This window comes from Danio aesculapii, chromosome 9, assembly GCF_903798145.1.
Source record: "Danio aesculapii chromosome 9, fDanAes4.1, whole genome shotgun sequence".
NCBI lineage: Eukaryota > Metazoa > Chordata > Actinopteri > Cypriniformes > Danionidae > Danio > Danio aesculapii.
Genome location: NC_079443.1, coordinates 32656137 through 32670657, shown reverse-complemented (window position 1 = coordinate 32670657; position 14521 = coordinate 32656137). Strand labels below are relative to the sequence as shown.

Genomic DNA, 14521 nt, shown 5'->3' with positions numbered 1-14521 from the left:
ACAAAGTTAATTATTTACATCATCCACGGCGTCCATGTATTTTTGATTAAAAGAGTTTCATTATAAACCTACCGGGACATCAGAACACAGTAGAAGAGTGAAGCTATGAGACTTCATAGCAACATTTAATAGGATAAAAAAAGACTAATTGATTTACTCACCCTCGGGCTCGTCAAAATGCAGGTGACTTTTCTTCAGCAGAACATTAAAGATTTTTATTTTTGCTAATTCTGTGGTCCCTGGTGATTCATACAATGTTAAAATAATAATAATAAACAGGCAAAACTGAATGAATACAGTACTGTACCTCTTACATATGATAATGTTCATGCTTGGGTAAATGATTCCTTTATAAGGGACAGTTCATCCAAAAATTTCATCAGCATTTACTCAAGCTTTAAGAATTTCTTTCTTCTGTTGAGCTCAAAACAAGATACAATTATAAATGCTGGAAAAAAAGCCATTAACATCTATAGTTGTAACAAAACGTTTTTCTTCCTACTGTACATACTTCAGTAAATCTTCCTTTGTGTTCAACAGAAAGAAACCAGCAGAGGAAATGAGAACTATCCCTTTAAAGCTAGCATCTACAGGTATCTAAGAGGTAGTGTTTTTGCTCTATAAAAGTATGAATGCTGCTGACAGCACATAAAGCGTCATTAGATGACAGATGAGAGAGAACAACCATTAAAGCTGAACTAAACTGAACTTGAACTCTGAAGACTGGACTGACACGCTTTCAATTTACTATAATCTTCTATGTGAAGCTGCTTTGACAAAATCTACAGTGTAAAAGCGCTATAGAAATAAAGATGAATTGAATTAAAGGGCTGAGGGACTCTATGTCCACAGCTCGATGGGCATCATACCCTCTTTGGAGTTGAAGGAAGGGAAAAGGTTTTCTTCAGAAAGGAAACATAAGGGAAACTGGACCAGAAAACCTCGTATCTTCTTGAGTTCAGAGCAGGCCTGTGCCGGGTCTTCAGCTGCCATGCAAGGACGACACGTGTAGTCCCTCAGGATCTTATAGTTCAGCACTGCGTCAGTCGGCAGACATCTGAAGACCTGCAGAGGCACAGATGGAGACTATTCTCAACACCAATAACAAACAAAAATACTCAATATCCATTAGAATAAGTCTTTGTCAAACTCAGAAGATGCTTTGAGGAATGATGGCAAGCAAACATTTCTCTTTTTTAGCCATTTTACATTCCTACTTTGCTTACTACCATTATTAAAAGTATTTCAATATTCTAGTAGAAAGAACAAAACAAAAAAAAAACATGAGGAAGCCCAAATAGAAATCTTGTATATGGAAATACAGGTGAAGTCAGAATTATTAGCCCCCCTTTGAATTTAGTTTTCTTTTTTTAAATATTTCCCAAATTAAGATTAACAGAGCAAGGAAATTTTCACAGCATGTCTGATAATATTTTTTCTTCTGTTTTATTTTGGCTAAAATAGTTTCGATAGAATGGCTTTGACTGTCCACAGAACAAACCATCTTTATACAATAACTTGCCTAATTACCATAACCTGCCTAGTTAACCTAATTAACCTAGTTAAGCCTTTAAATGTCACTTTAAGCTGTATAGCTTATAGGTAATATATTGTATATACTGTATATCTGTTTATTTGTAATTCCAATGGTTAAAGAAAAATGTAAGCAGCTATTTTTGCAATATTTTAAAATATATGAAATTTTATATATGTCAAATGCATATATGAACTTGTATGTCATTCGCATGTATTGTCATGCAGTTTTATCAGATTTTTATTTGGGTAAATAAATCATTTTTTGTGAACTTTCCCTTTAAGCAAATTCTAAGCAAAATGCTCTAATAGACTGAAACTCTGGAATGACGAGGCAGAATCAGAGCACAGGTAAACATGCGTCTGTATTGACTGAGCCGGTTAATCACATTTCTGAGATCAGTGATAAAAGGAAGCTCTTTTCTAAGAATGAATCAAGGGCTATTTGTAGCGTGCAGAGAGGAAGGTCAGTGCTGTGCTCCTTCACTGGACTGATTTATTTACCTTGTCATACACACTGGCGTTTCTGGCTGCGGTCACCATCCAGATTTCCTTGTAGAATCGGTCACTGACGGGATCGCTGATGTCTGTATTGTCTTCCGGCAAGCCAAGAACAAGTCTAAAATGAGAGATCAAGAAATGACTAATAATACACTGAAATAAAAAAAGCACTTTTACAATTCAGTATTCGGTAACCCTTTAATATAATAGTCCATAAGTTAATGTTAATGTAATTACTAACATTAACTATGAATAATGTTGTAAAGCATTTATTAATCATAGTTCAACATTAACTAATGCATTGTTAAAATCAAAGTTTTAACCATGTTAACATCAGTTAATGCACTAAGTTAACATGAACTAATGTTATTTAACTTAAATAACATCAACTAACTTTAACAAAGTTGAATAAATACAGTAATAAATGTATTACTAATTGTTTGTTTATGTTAGTAAATACATTAACAGACATTAACTAATGAACTATTATTTGAACGTGTTACCAAATATTCATTAAAATATAACTTTATCATATTTTTGACAAATATTAAATCAATTAAAATGAAGCATTATTTTTTCATTTTGAGTACTTACAGTAGTTCTGAATTTGACAATCGTACAGTTTTAGAGTAAAACTATTGATGAAAATAATGCCACAAAGCATTGAAAACACGCTTGATTTTCTCTTCTTTTGCTCTCTCGTTTAGTTGTTTACCGGTCAAAAGTTTGGGGTCATTAGGATTTTTAAATGTTTGAAAATAAGCTTCTCCTGCTCACCAAGGCTGCATTTATTTCATCAAAAATACAGTATCAATTGTACAATTGTGAAATGGTATTGCACTATAAAATAACTGTTCAAAAGTAGTTTATCATTTAATTTAATAATTTATTCCAGTGAATTTAAAGATGAATTTTCAGCTTCATTACTCTCCAGAGTCACATGATCCTTCAGAAATCACTCTAATATTAATTATTATTAATATTATTATTATTAATGTCATAGTAATTAAAGCAATAATGACTGAATTAATCATTTCATTTCAAACTACATACAATAAGAAAGCAGTTATTTAAAATTGTAATAAATAAAATAATTTTAATAGACTTCATTTTAAAAGAATCATTTTCTTAAAAAAAAAAAACTGACCCCAAAGTTTTGACTAGTGCCAGACAGAATCTGCAGGCATTTTTTTTTTGTTGTTGCTATTTCTGCAGAGAATTTTGTTAAAATCTGCAGATCTCTGCGGAATGATTTTAGGAGTATCATAACTAAAAACTTAATATATGAAATAAAAATAATACCTTTTTACTTTTATTTAATGATTACGATGCAAATCCAATTAGATCCATTTATTTGGTAACCAAAGCAAGTCTCTCGTATAATATATCTAATAAAAGACAGAAAATATTACTGTACAAACTATTGTAAATAAATCATATCAACATTTTCATATTCCTATTATTATATCACAATAATATTAGTGAAATTAATTTAAATATAATTTTTCACACATTTACACAAGTAAATACAGACGATGATGGGCTGGAAATCTGCGGATTTCTGCGTGCACCTACTTTTGACCAGTAGTGTATGCTATAATCTGTAAACTATTGATGACATTTGTTTAAAATTGAGTATTAAAAAGGTTGTCAATTGCAGCCTTTATTGTCATTTTATTGTCTTTTTTTGCATAACTGATCAAAAAAGGTGTCAAGTTCACATTTAGTTTTAGACCAAACTGTTTTACCTTCAGAAAAGTTACTCAATATCTGAAGGAATGACCCTGATTTACACAGCAAATGAATTATTTCTTATTTGACTTCTAAATTACAATATATTTCAAATTTAGAATGAATATAATCATACCATCATAAAAATCATACACTGTAAAAAAATATATGATCAACATGTTTTTAGGTCCTTGTAACTTATTAAACTAAGTTAATCATGTTTTAACTTCTAATTTTATAAGATACACAAACTGTTAGAAGTCAGTTTAACATAACATAAGTTCAATGGACTCATCAGATTAATTTGATTCAGCTTAAAAATTTAAGGCCACCAGGATTTTTTTTACAGTGTTCATTTATACACAAAAAAAATGACTTTTGCTCTTTGTTCTGACCTGAAACAACACAAATTTTAATAGTTTTTTGTGACAACTTAATTGTTTTATATTCATTCCACTTAAATTGGTAAAAAATTAATAAGTTAACGTAATTTCTTCGTGTTGTCCCAACACATATAGACTGTGTGAACTCCATACCTAAATCCATACCTAATATTACCTAAGCTAATTCCAGAGAAAATGAGAATTTTCAAGCACTTTCTTTTCTACCATTTATTAGAGGAAGCTGCTACAGTACTGAAACATGATGAGTTTTGGTGAAGTTGTGTAAAGCTGAAGCACCTGAAGCACTCCTCGCGCAGAGACCGAGCGAATCTGCCAGCCTGAAAACTCTCTCCATCCATGACAGACGACTGCAACTCAGTGTCCTCCACAACCACAGCCATCTCACTGTCTCTCTTTCCCAGCATGCTCCTGTCATTGATGTTGGCGGAGCCTGAGCACATCACAGACAGCATCATCACCATCACACACACACACACACACACACACACACACACAAACACATCTCTCTGCTGAAGGCCTGCGGGGAGGATCAGGGTTTGGGTTTGACCTCTACCGAGAGCCTCAAGGACACGGCGGAGGAAAATTCTGACATTTCTTCTTTCTCTTCTTCAAAGCCCATTCATAAGGATAAGAGGATAATTGGGATTGATAAAGACAAACAGGATTTGAGCGCCGTTAATGGGATTTTAATAATGCATTTGTGCTGATTGAGGAGACAGGCGTGACTGGGCTTTTCATAAACATCTGTTGATGTTTGTTATTCTGCGCAGGTTTACGGCGGGAGTGTTTTGTGTGCGTGCAGCGAACCCTAGTGGAGAAACACGTGATTACAGTTTGAAGATGAGAAAGAACATCACAGCTCTGACTGTTAAAATAAAAAATATTAGCCAAAATATGTACATATCTGTTCAAATGTATTTGATGCAATTATACATTCATATATGGCCATATATGAAGACACACAGTCAAGCCCAAAAGTATTCCTATTCCTGGCAAATTCTAACTTTTATTACATTTGAACAAAAGTTTTGATGTAGCTATATATAGAGTTGAAGTCAATTATTAGCCCCCTTGTTTATCCCCCCCCCCCCCCCCCCCCTCCCCAATTTCTGTTTACCGGAGGGATTTTTCTTTTCAACACATTTTTAAACATAATAGTTGTAATTACTCATTTCTAATAACTGATTTATTTTATCTTTGCCACAATGACAAGAAATAATAATTTACTACATATGTTTCAAGACACTTCTTAAAAGGGCTAATAATTTTGTCCTTAAAATGGTTTTTAAAAAATTAAAGCTGCTTTTATTCTAGCCGAAATAAAACAAATAAGACTTTATTTTTAATAATAATTTTTACCTATATTTAAATGACTATATATCTATATATATGTAATTTCAATATTTGAAGAAATGTCATCAGTAGTTTACCAAACAAAATAAAACATGTTGAATTGAATTAAACATGAATTGATTTTTTTTTCTTTTTTAAATATTTCCCAAATGATGTTTAAGAAATTTTTTACAGTACGTCTTATAATATTTTTTTCTTCTGGAGAAAGTGTTATTTGTTTTATTTCCGCTTGAATAAAAGCAGTTTTTAATTTTTAAAAAACTATTTTAAGGTCAAAATTATTAGCCCCTTTAAGCTATATTTTTTTCGACAGTCTAGAGAACAAACCATCATTTTACAATAACCTAGCTCTGACTTCAACTGTATATATAAATAAATATTCAATTTAAAAAGGATACAATATTTAAATACAGAAACATTTTAAAAAATAAATAAATACAGTTGAAGTCAGAATTATTAGCCCCTCTGAATTATTAGCCTCCTTGTTTATTTTTTCCCCCAATTTCTGTTTAACGGAGAGAAGATTTTTTCAACACATTCAACACATAATAGTTTTAATAACTCATTTCTAATAACTGATTTATTTTATCTTTGCCATGATGACAATAAATAATATTTTACTACATATTTTTCAAGACACGTCTATACAGCTTAAAGTGGCATTTAAAGGCTTAACTACACTCTAAAAAACGTTGGGTTATTTATTTAACCCAATGGTTGAGTTAAAAATATTTGGTGCTATGTTGGGTTATTTTAAACCTTTTATTGGGTTATTTATTTAATAACTCAACCAGTTGGGTTACAATTTTGAAATTTCAACAGTCAACTGATTGATGTGACACAGAACCGCTGTATTAATATGCGTACGTGATGCTGCTCTTGCGTTATAAAGTTTATGCTAGCTCTAATGCAGTAATATTGTTATTTTTTTAATCAACTTGCCTCCTCGTGTCGTGTTTTTTATATCTGTTTCACCTGGACTCTTAATTATTGATGATACAAGCGTGCGCGCTTCATAGCCGATCTATATGCGGATAAAAACGCTTTCTCTACCTCCGTGTTCATCTCTACAGTTGTTTTGGAGGAAATGATACACGTATTTGAGATATTCCGCAGTATTTCTCGTCTTTAGGACCCAGCAGAGACATCAAACCGGAGTCGCGTCCAGTCTTGTTGAAGGTATGTTATGTTGTCTAAAAACACTGTCCTTTCGCTAGGAAACTATATTGTAACAATTAAATACTAATATAGACACATTTATGTGCTATATTTTGTTCAGGAAGTTGCTAGTTTTCCCAAGAAGTACGGAATCTGAGCATTATATTATTATTGGTTATTATTCGCCGCTAGAGGGCGCTGAATGGATCGCAACGTGAGAAAGTTATCCTCCTGGACAAGAGCAGAGCAGAAGCTTGCTACATCATCTTTTATCAGAAGAGGATTCATGATCCATTTCAAGGTACTTGATTATTAACTATTGAAAGGTAAATGGCATTATTACTGTTTGTGTGTACTATATTGAAGGCCCTGAAAATTGCATTTTCCCTACATCTTATACTAACATACAGGGATGAAACCACAACCCTGATAATGTTAGATGCTAATATTAATGTTTAATCGGTTATATATGTCATACAACAATTAAATATAAGCTTAAAAAATTATACATATAAGAATTGTAACATCTGCTAGCTTTGTATAATAATAGTAGTAATATATGCTAATAAACAATGATACAAAGCCCTTAAACATACACTGTCCTTGCCCAGTTTTCAATTCAGGTGATGCTATGACCACTCAACTGATGAATGTTGTCTGTCAGCTCATGTTAATTTGTGGTTTATTTTATTTTTTGTTTGTTTGTTCATTGTAGGTTGCTCTGGACAGAGCGAGCTTTAATCCTCCTTGATAATCTTGTTGAGAAAGGTGAGAAAACAACAGCGCTGTATTTTGTAATATTTACATGATGTAAAAATGCACAGATACACACACTTAAGCAGTATCATATGTTGTAAAGGTGTCTTTACATCACCATATGTCTTAAAATCAAATTATACATTTGTAATTCTTCTGTAAATGCATTTATACTTCTCTGAACAGCACCGGTAGTGTGTAAAGACACAAATGTCTCTTTCAAAAGTGTTTCTGTGCCTTACTTCAGTGTGAATTTGGTATTAGACTGTATCAGGCATAAAACCACAGGTAATTACAGATGACTGATTTAGAGTCTAAGCACAGTTCAGAAATTTCAGAACTCCACTCCTGGAACATTTGACCAAATTGAGATATTACAGACATTAACCTATTTATATTAATTATTGCGTTATGACTGTTATTTCAGTAGAAATCTGTGATCAAGAGTTTGACTCTTTTGGAAGTTTCTGAGCATGAGAATTAAGCACACTGATGAACATCAGAGCACAATTGACCATGTAAAATGGACCTTATTTGCCCACCAAATTTGCAAATGTGATGCACCTTAACAACTCACATAAAAGACTAATCCTGCAGCTAAAAGTGCGCATTTATATATATATATTTTTTCTCTATATCTGTTTAAGGTACCCCTGGAGATGACCACTTCCAGCCTTCCAGTTATCTTTTCTCCATAGCTAAACTGGGTAAATACATGATTTTTGTTGTTATTTGGTCTGGCATACATGTGCAAATTTAAAATTTCTGTTTTAAGGTTGGAGCGAACATCATTTGGTATATGGAGGAGTAGGTAACTAAACCATTCTTGGTGTGAAATTCCATAGCATTTTTTCCTCTGTTAATGTCAGTGCGGACGATCAAGTGATTGATTTGCTTTGTCCTTTAAGTTATCATCTGTGGTCAGCAGAAAAAAAATAAAAAAATCAACAACTTGAGGTTGAGTAAATGATGAATACACCCAAAAATCGGTGAAACATCCTCATTCAGCAGCAGAGGCGAATCCATCATGTCCTGGAGCTGGGTCAATTGGCATTGCTGTGTGAAGTTTGCATGTCCCTCACAGTCCAAACGCATGCAGTATAGGTAAATTTAATAAACTAAATTGGCCGTAGTGTATGGGTGTTTCCCTGATTTTTGGGTGTATTCATCATTTACTCACCCTCAAGTTGTTGATTGATTTTTTATTTATTTCTGCTGACCACAAATGATAACTTTAAAGGACAAAGCAAATGAAAAACTTAATAGTCCCCACTGACTTCAACAGAAGACAAAAACGCTATGGAATTTCACTGTGGACCAAGAATGGTTTAGTTACCTATATTGTTTAAAATATCATGTTTTGTGTTCATCTGAGGAGAGATTTAGAACAAGGGGAGGGTGAATTACTGATGACAGAATTTCCATTTTTAGGTAAAATATCCCTTTAATAAATCCAGTGTACTGTTTGCATGGCATGGATTTAAGTGCTGTTTTTGTTGATCTATTTTTAGATTGCTCAGGACAGGTATTTTATACCCACACACCAAAGAAACTTTTTGAAGTTTGGGGAGATGCATTACTGCGGATCCTCTCGTATTGCAAAAAAAGAAGAGAGCCTTGGATCTACCAGTTCAAGCAGACATTTAATCTGGTGAGACAATCCTGCATAACAGCTCTGTTTTAATCCCAATTTATAGCATTTCACCTTGATATGAGGGGCTTGTTTTGAGTTTAATTGTGTTTTTTTTCTGTTTGATATAAAGACAGCCTTGGAGATCCAACTTTGGAGGTGTCGCTTTAAAAACTCAGCCAGCTATCCGTTCTCCACTGCCATACAGATTGTGCAGCAAGATGGTTCGGCCCTCATACCAGGAGGCAAAACAAGAATTTGTTGATTTGCAACTTCTAGGTGCATTATTTATGACAATAAATGTTGGACTTTATTTAATTCGTGTGTGTATACTTGTATTGTGTTCAGTACTTAGAGGAGGAGGAGCAACAGAGACAGAACCCTCTTGTCCTGCTGCTTGGGGATGAACTAAACTGTTCTCAGGTGTTTGTTATTGTGAAAGATGTGGCACTAAATTCATGGATTTAAATAAAGCTTTGCCAATGTAATAAAAGCGGTGTATTTTTTATTTTCATATAAAGATGACTACTACTATAATAATAATAATTAATAATAATAATAATAATAAAAAATTATTATTATTTAGGGGTTAGGCCACTTTTTGGCAAAATAACCCAACAAATTAGTTATTTTTATAACCCAAATTGTTGGGTTAACCTTATTAACCCAATGGATTGGGTTACAATAACCCAACAGAAGGTCGGTGCCAAATTGACCCATCTATGGGTTACCTGTTGGGTTATTATTAACCCAACTTTTTTAAGTGAGTAGGTTAATTAGGTTAACTAGGCAGGTTAGGGTAATTATGCAAGTTACTGTATAATGATGGTTTGTTCTGTAGACTATCGAAACTATAGCATAAAGAGGCTAATAATTTTAACCTTAAAACGGTTCTTAAAAATTAAAAATTTATTTTATTCTAGCGAAATAAAACAAATAAGACTTTCTACAGAAGAAAAAAATATCAGACATACTGTGAAAATTTCCTGAATCTGTTAAACATTATATGGGAAGTATTTAAAAAGAAAAAAAAACTCAAAGGGGGGCTAATAATTCAGATTTCAACTGTATATATATATATATATATAAATTTCTTATTTCCATCTAATTTATTACCTCAACAAAAGTGACTATTTTTATATAAAAAACATTTCAATATTTAATTATCAATTTTGTATAGAAATCGAATGTGTACTGAAATTTTAAATCCCCCCAAAAATGAACAAAAAAATGAAATAGGTACATTTAGATGCTATATTTCATTCTATTTTACAGAATATTGCCTTTTGAGCTAAAAACCAAATTGTCAAGCACTACTTTAAATATCTTTGGTTCAGTAATAGCCCTGCTTCTCTAGGTTTAGCGGGGCTTCAAAAAAGAAAAAAAAGAAAATAGCATCGTTACTTCTTAGCTGTAATGTGTTCAACTGAAACCATAAAATATATAATATCCCTGATATTATCTGTCACAAATGGCCTCACTTTTACAGAACGACCCAATCTTATTTTCAGTGTGTGTGCAGAAAGTCTGACCAATAATGACAGTGCAGTCGTCCACGATCATGAGCTTGCTGTGCACGTAAATGAGTTCAGTGACCAGACGGCCATCCAGATCAGCATGAGTCCGCAGACCGCAGAATGAGATGTACTTGATCCAGCAATCTGACACTGCACAGACATACACATGCACATGCTAGTGAGGTTATAAAGAATGCACATTTCATGGAAATGATATTTTTTGATGCAAGAGCTATATGCCATTTCTCCACACATGACTTTTACATTTAGAAATAAAGGTTGGGAATTTACATTAAAAAAACTAAAACAATTCACTTCTAATATTATTCATTCATTTTCTTTTCGGCTTAGTCCCTTTGTTATTCAGGGGTCGCCACAGCAGAATGAATCGCCAAATTATCCAGCATATGTTTTACGCAGCAGACGCCCTTCCAGCTGCAACCCATCACTGGGAAACACCCATACACTCCCATTCACAAACATACACTATGGACAATTTAGCTTACCTAATTCACCTATACCGCATGTCTTTGGACTTGTGGGGGAAACCGGAACACCCGAAGGAAACCCATGCCAACATGGGGAGTACATGCAAACTCCACACAGGAATGCCACTTGAAAAAATATATATACTGAAACCTTTTTGGTATTTTAACATTACATTGTCATATCTGTGGCCAAAGCTTTTTTGAGTTCACTATACAGTATATTTTTTTTCCTTCAGATAAATTTGTCTTTGTGTTCTGTACTGTAATATGTGTAATATCTAGAAGACATCCTTGCTGCAAAAAGACTTGTTTTCGAGCTTTTGGGATTATTTGTGGTCTGCTGAAATTTATTTGCTAACACTATTGCTAGTAATTTATGCTTTTTAATGTTCAATAGATAAACTGTGAGGAGAATAATTTAGAATGTGTCTCAAATCAGCTTCCTTGTTCACTAGTTAGGGGCACTGATAAAGCAATTACAATTTCTCTGTCTCAATCACAAAATTCTTCCAGTGCGATGAAACATCAGGGAACATCAATGCTTAATATTAGAGGAAGTTCTGAATCGCAAATCATAAATCACATGAACCAACTCAATCAACAAAATGACACTAAATGTTTGGTCACACTTTATTTTAATGGTCCATTTGTTGAATTTAAGCTGCATTGCATTAACATGCCAACTAATTCTCATTAGATTATAAGTAAACAGTTATGTTGGGGTTAGGGTTCGTGTAAGTATTAACAGATATTAAGCAGACAGTCTAATACAGACAGTTGTAATACTCAAATGGACCATCAAAATAAAGTGTTTTTTTTAATGAAACAGTTATTCACATATATTTAACAGTAAATGAGCAGTGTTAAACAGGTACAGAACAGTCCAGCACACATTTATTATTGACTAATAGTTGAAATGTTGGTATAAAAAAAAAAAAAAATTATCTATAAAGTACTTAAACCAAACCAAAAGTGCTTTTGGGGGTAGTTAATGTGTGGGGGCTCTTTGGATAAGAGATTCATGAAGATTATGAGTTTTTCTTAGTTTAAAAACTATTTCAAAATTAAAATGTGAAAAATATCAGTTCTGCTGTTGTGTCTCATGTAATCATCTGTGTCCCGATAAACCAGGCTCCTTACTGCCCTCATCAGTGCCCCAATTCATATACATTCCCTACTGTTCATCACCGCTGTTGCTTTATTCTAATGTCTGATAACATTTTATTAAATGGAAAAAAGTCCTTTTTAGCTAAGTTAGTTAGTTTATTTTAATCGTATTAATCTTTTTTTTTTTTTTTCAGAAAATGACAAATGGTCAAACAAATGTTTTCGTTTGTTGTGACCAAATACTGATTTCCTAACGCAGGTCAAAATATATGCGTTGTCTAAATAATCAACATAAACATGTCTGAACACAGCTTTTTTATTGTAATATTATAAGAGATGTACTGAACAAAGCAAAAAAGTTTTACTCAAACACAACTATATGTAAAAATATTTGATTTGAAATGTACTGAATATTTATCAGAGTAAATACAGGAATCAGAGAGTGAAATTCAATACCTTTTAAGACCTTTTATAAGACTCTTTCCATACATTTTAAGCCACTTTGGGATACAACCAGAAACACTGGCAAGATTTTAACTTACAGTTTATTTACTAAATATTAATGTAAGAAACTATAATCCGAAACTAAAACATTCTTCATATACTGAATAAAAAAGCAATTAAATCTAGCTAATTCAGCAGGTTGGTGCATAAAGAACAGCAGAAATAATGGTGCTACCTTGATTACAGTAGTAAACAAAGCAGCATTATGTCAAATCTAGCAGGATATTATTGATTTGATCAACTACACAGCATCCTGATATTCACAGATTTAATTTAAGCAAACTTTAGCATACAACCATACATTGCATAATCAAAAATGCTATAAAATTGAATACCTTGCAAACTAGCATTTAAGATGTTTTAATATTTTTTAAGTACCTTAAATTTCTCTACATTGATTTATCAACTTTTAATACTTTTTAGGACCCCGCAGACACCCTGTTTAAATGCTGAAATGTTTTAAAAATAATGCTAATGAAGACCTTTCAGGGAGCAAACATTTCAGTGCACTGGAGGAATTTTGCAATTGAGACAGCAGAGCAGGTCAATAGGACGCACCCTTAATTTTTTTAGACACTTCACTGATTGTTTACAGTTTTATGAAAGTTCCTCCCATAACTCACGCAAAACATTTAGTTGCATAGAAAAAAAGTGGATCCTGTAGATTTAAACTTCCACATGCTAGTCTACTTACTCACACATTTGAGCCTCTCAATAATGGAGTGCTCCCCTCGACACATTGTCCTGCAATGGGGAAAAAAAAAGATATATAATATATAATATATATAATAAATCACATCCAAAATAAAAGATACATATATATATCCTATCTTGAACCAATCACATCTGAATTCTCCTTTTCCTGACCAATCACATTGCTTGCTGAACCCCCAGTGACTCTGCAGTGCACCCCTGTTATCTATAGTCCAGCTCAAGCCGGGACTCTAATCATCTCTTTGTAGCCCAGAAAAAGCGGGGTCTGTTGTTTCCACATCACAGACATGTAATTTGCTGCGAGTGCCCGATCAGCCTGCATTTTTGCCCTTAATTGTGGCAATTTGGTGATTACAGAAGACGCATGTTTTGGAGGGATATTACCTGTAATTAAAGTGCATGATTGCTTTGATGGCTTGGCCTCCTCCTGAAGAGATGTCACCTTCAAAGCCGGGCAGCAGGGGCATCACCACGTACACACGAAACCTCTTCTTCTCCCTGTGGCCAGTCAGAAGGGGAGTTAGATGACACAGTGCACGGCAATGGGGTTTTTTGTGTTCATGTTTGTTTACAAGAGTGTCCATTGTAGTGATGCACCTGTACGCCCGCAGGATCCTCTCAGTGAGAGCATCACCAATGCTGTTGTGGATGGTTTTGTCAGCACAACTGATGAAGAACTGATTCTGAGAGATAAAGAGATGACACACAGAGAGAGAGATGGCTGAAAAAGAGAAGCATGATTTAAAAATATATATTTTAGTTGTTCTGTGTGAATTTAGATTTTTTTAATCTAAAATAATACACAGAAGACACCAATTAAAGACCCTTTATTTTCAATGGAATGTTGCTAAATGATTTACAAGCAAAAATCTGTTCCATTTCCAGTATACGTTAATGGTCTGAATTTATATTAGCCTAGCTATTTCATTCAATCATTTATTTCTTGATTTGTTTATTTAATCTATTTTATTTTATTACTTTTAGCTGTAAATATCTGTTAGGTATTGTTCATCTGTGTTTAGGCGCAAACAACATACAGCCTGAACACTAGGAGTGTCAAACTCATTTTCTCAGGAGGCCACTTCAGCATTATGGCTGCCCTCAAAGAGTCAGTGCCATGACCTT

At 33.3% G+C, this 14521-nt stretch overlaps 1 protein-coding gene and 1 long non-coding RNA gene across 2 annotated transcripts in view; one reads left to right on the top strand and one right to left on the bottom strand.

Moving 5' to 3' along the window:
• Window positions 1–18: 18 nt before the first annotated feature.
• si:ch211-168k14.2 (phospholipase D1) overlaps window positions 19–14521 on the bottom strand; it is a 54534-nt gene continuing 40031 nt past the window's right edge. The window contains exons 22-28 of the mRNA XM_056465472.1: window positions 13994–14079; window positions 13781–13894; window positions 13377–13426; window positions 10599–10733; window positions 4446–4599; window positions 2038–2152; window positions 19–1065 (exon numbers count right to left, since the gene is read on the bottom strand). Coding sequence (XP_056321447.1) covers window positions 841–1065; window positions 2038–2152; window positions 4446–4599; window positions 10599–10733; window positions 13377–13426; window positions 13781–13894; window positions 13994–14079 — 879 coding nt within the window. The 3' untranslated portion in view covers window positions 19–840. The remainder of the gene's footprint in view (window positions 1066–2037; window positions 2153–4445; window positions 4600–10598; window positions 10734–13376; window positions 13427–13780; window positions 13895–13993; window positions 14080–14521) is intronic.
• LOC130235088 (uncharacterized) lies at window positions 6921–8143 on the top strand. Its single transcript, XR_008838363.1, has 3 exons — window positions 6921–6981; window positions 7396–7448; window positions 8084–8143. It is a non-coding gene; the product is annotated as an uncharacterized LOC130235088 (long non-coding RNA).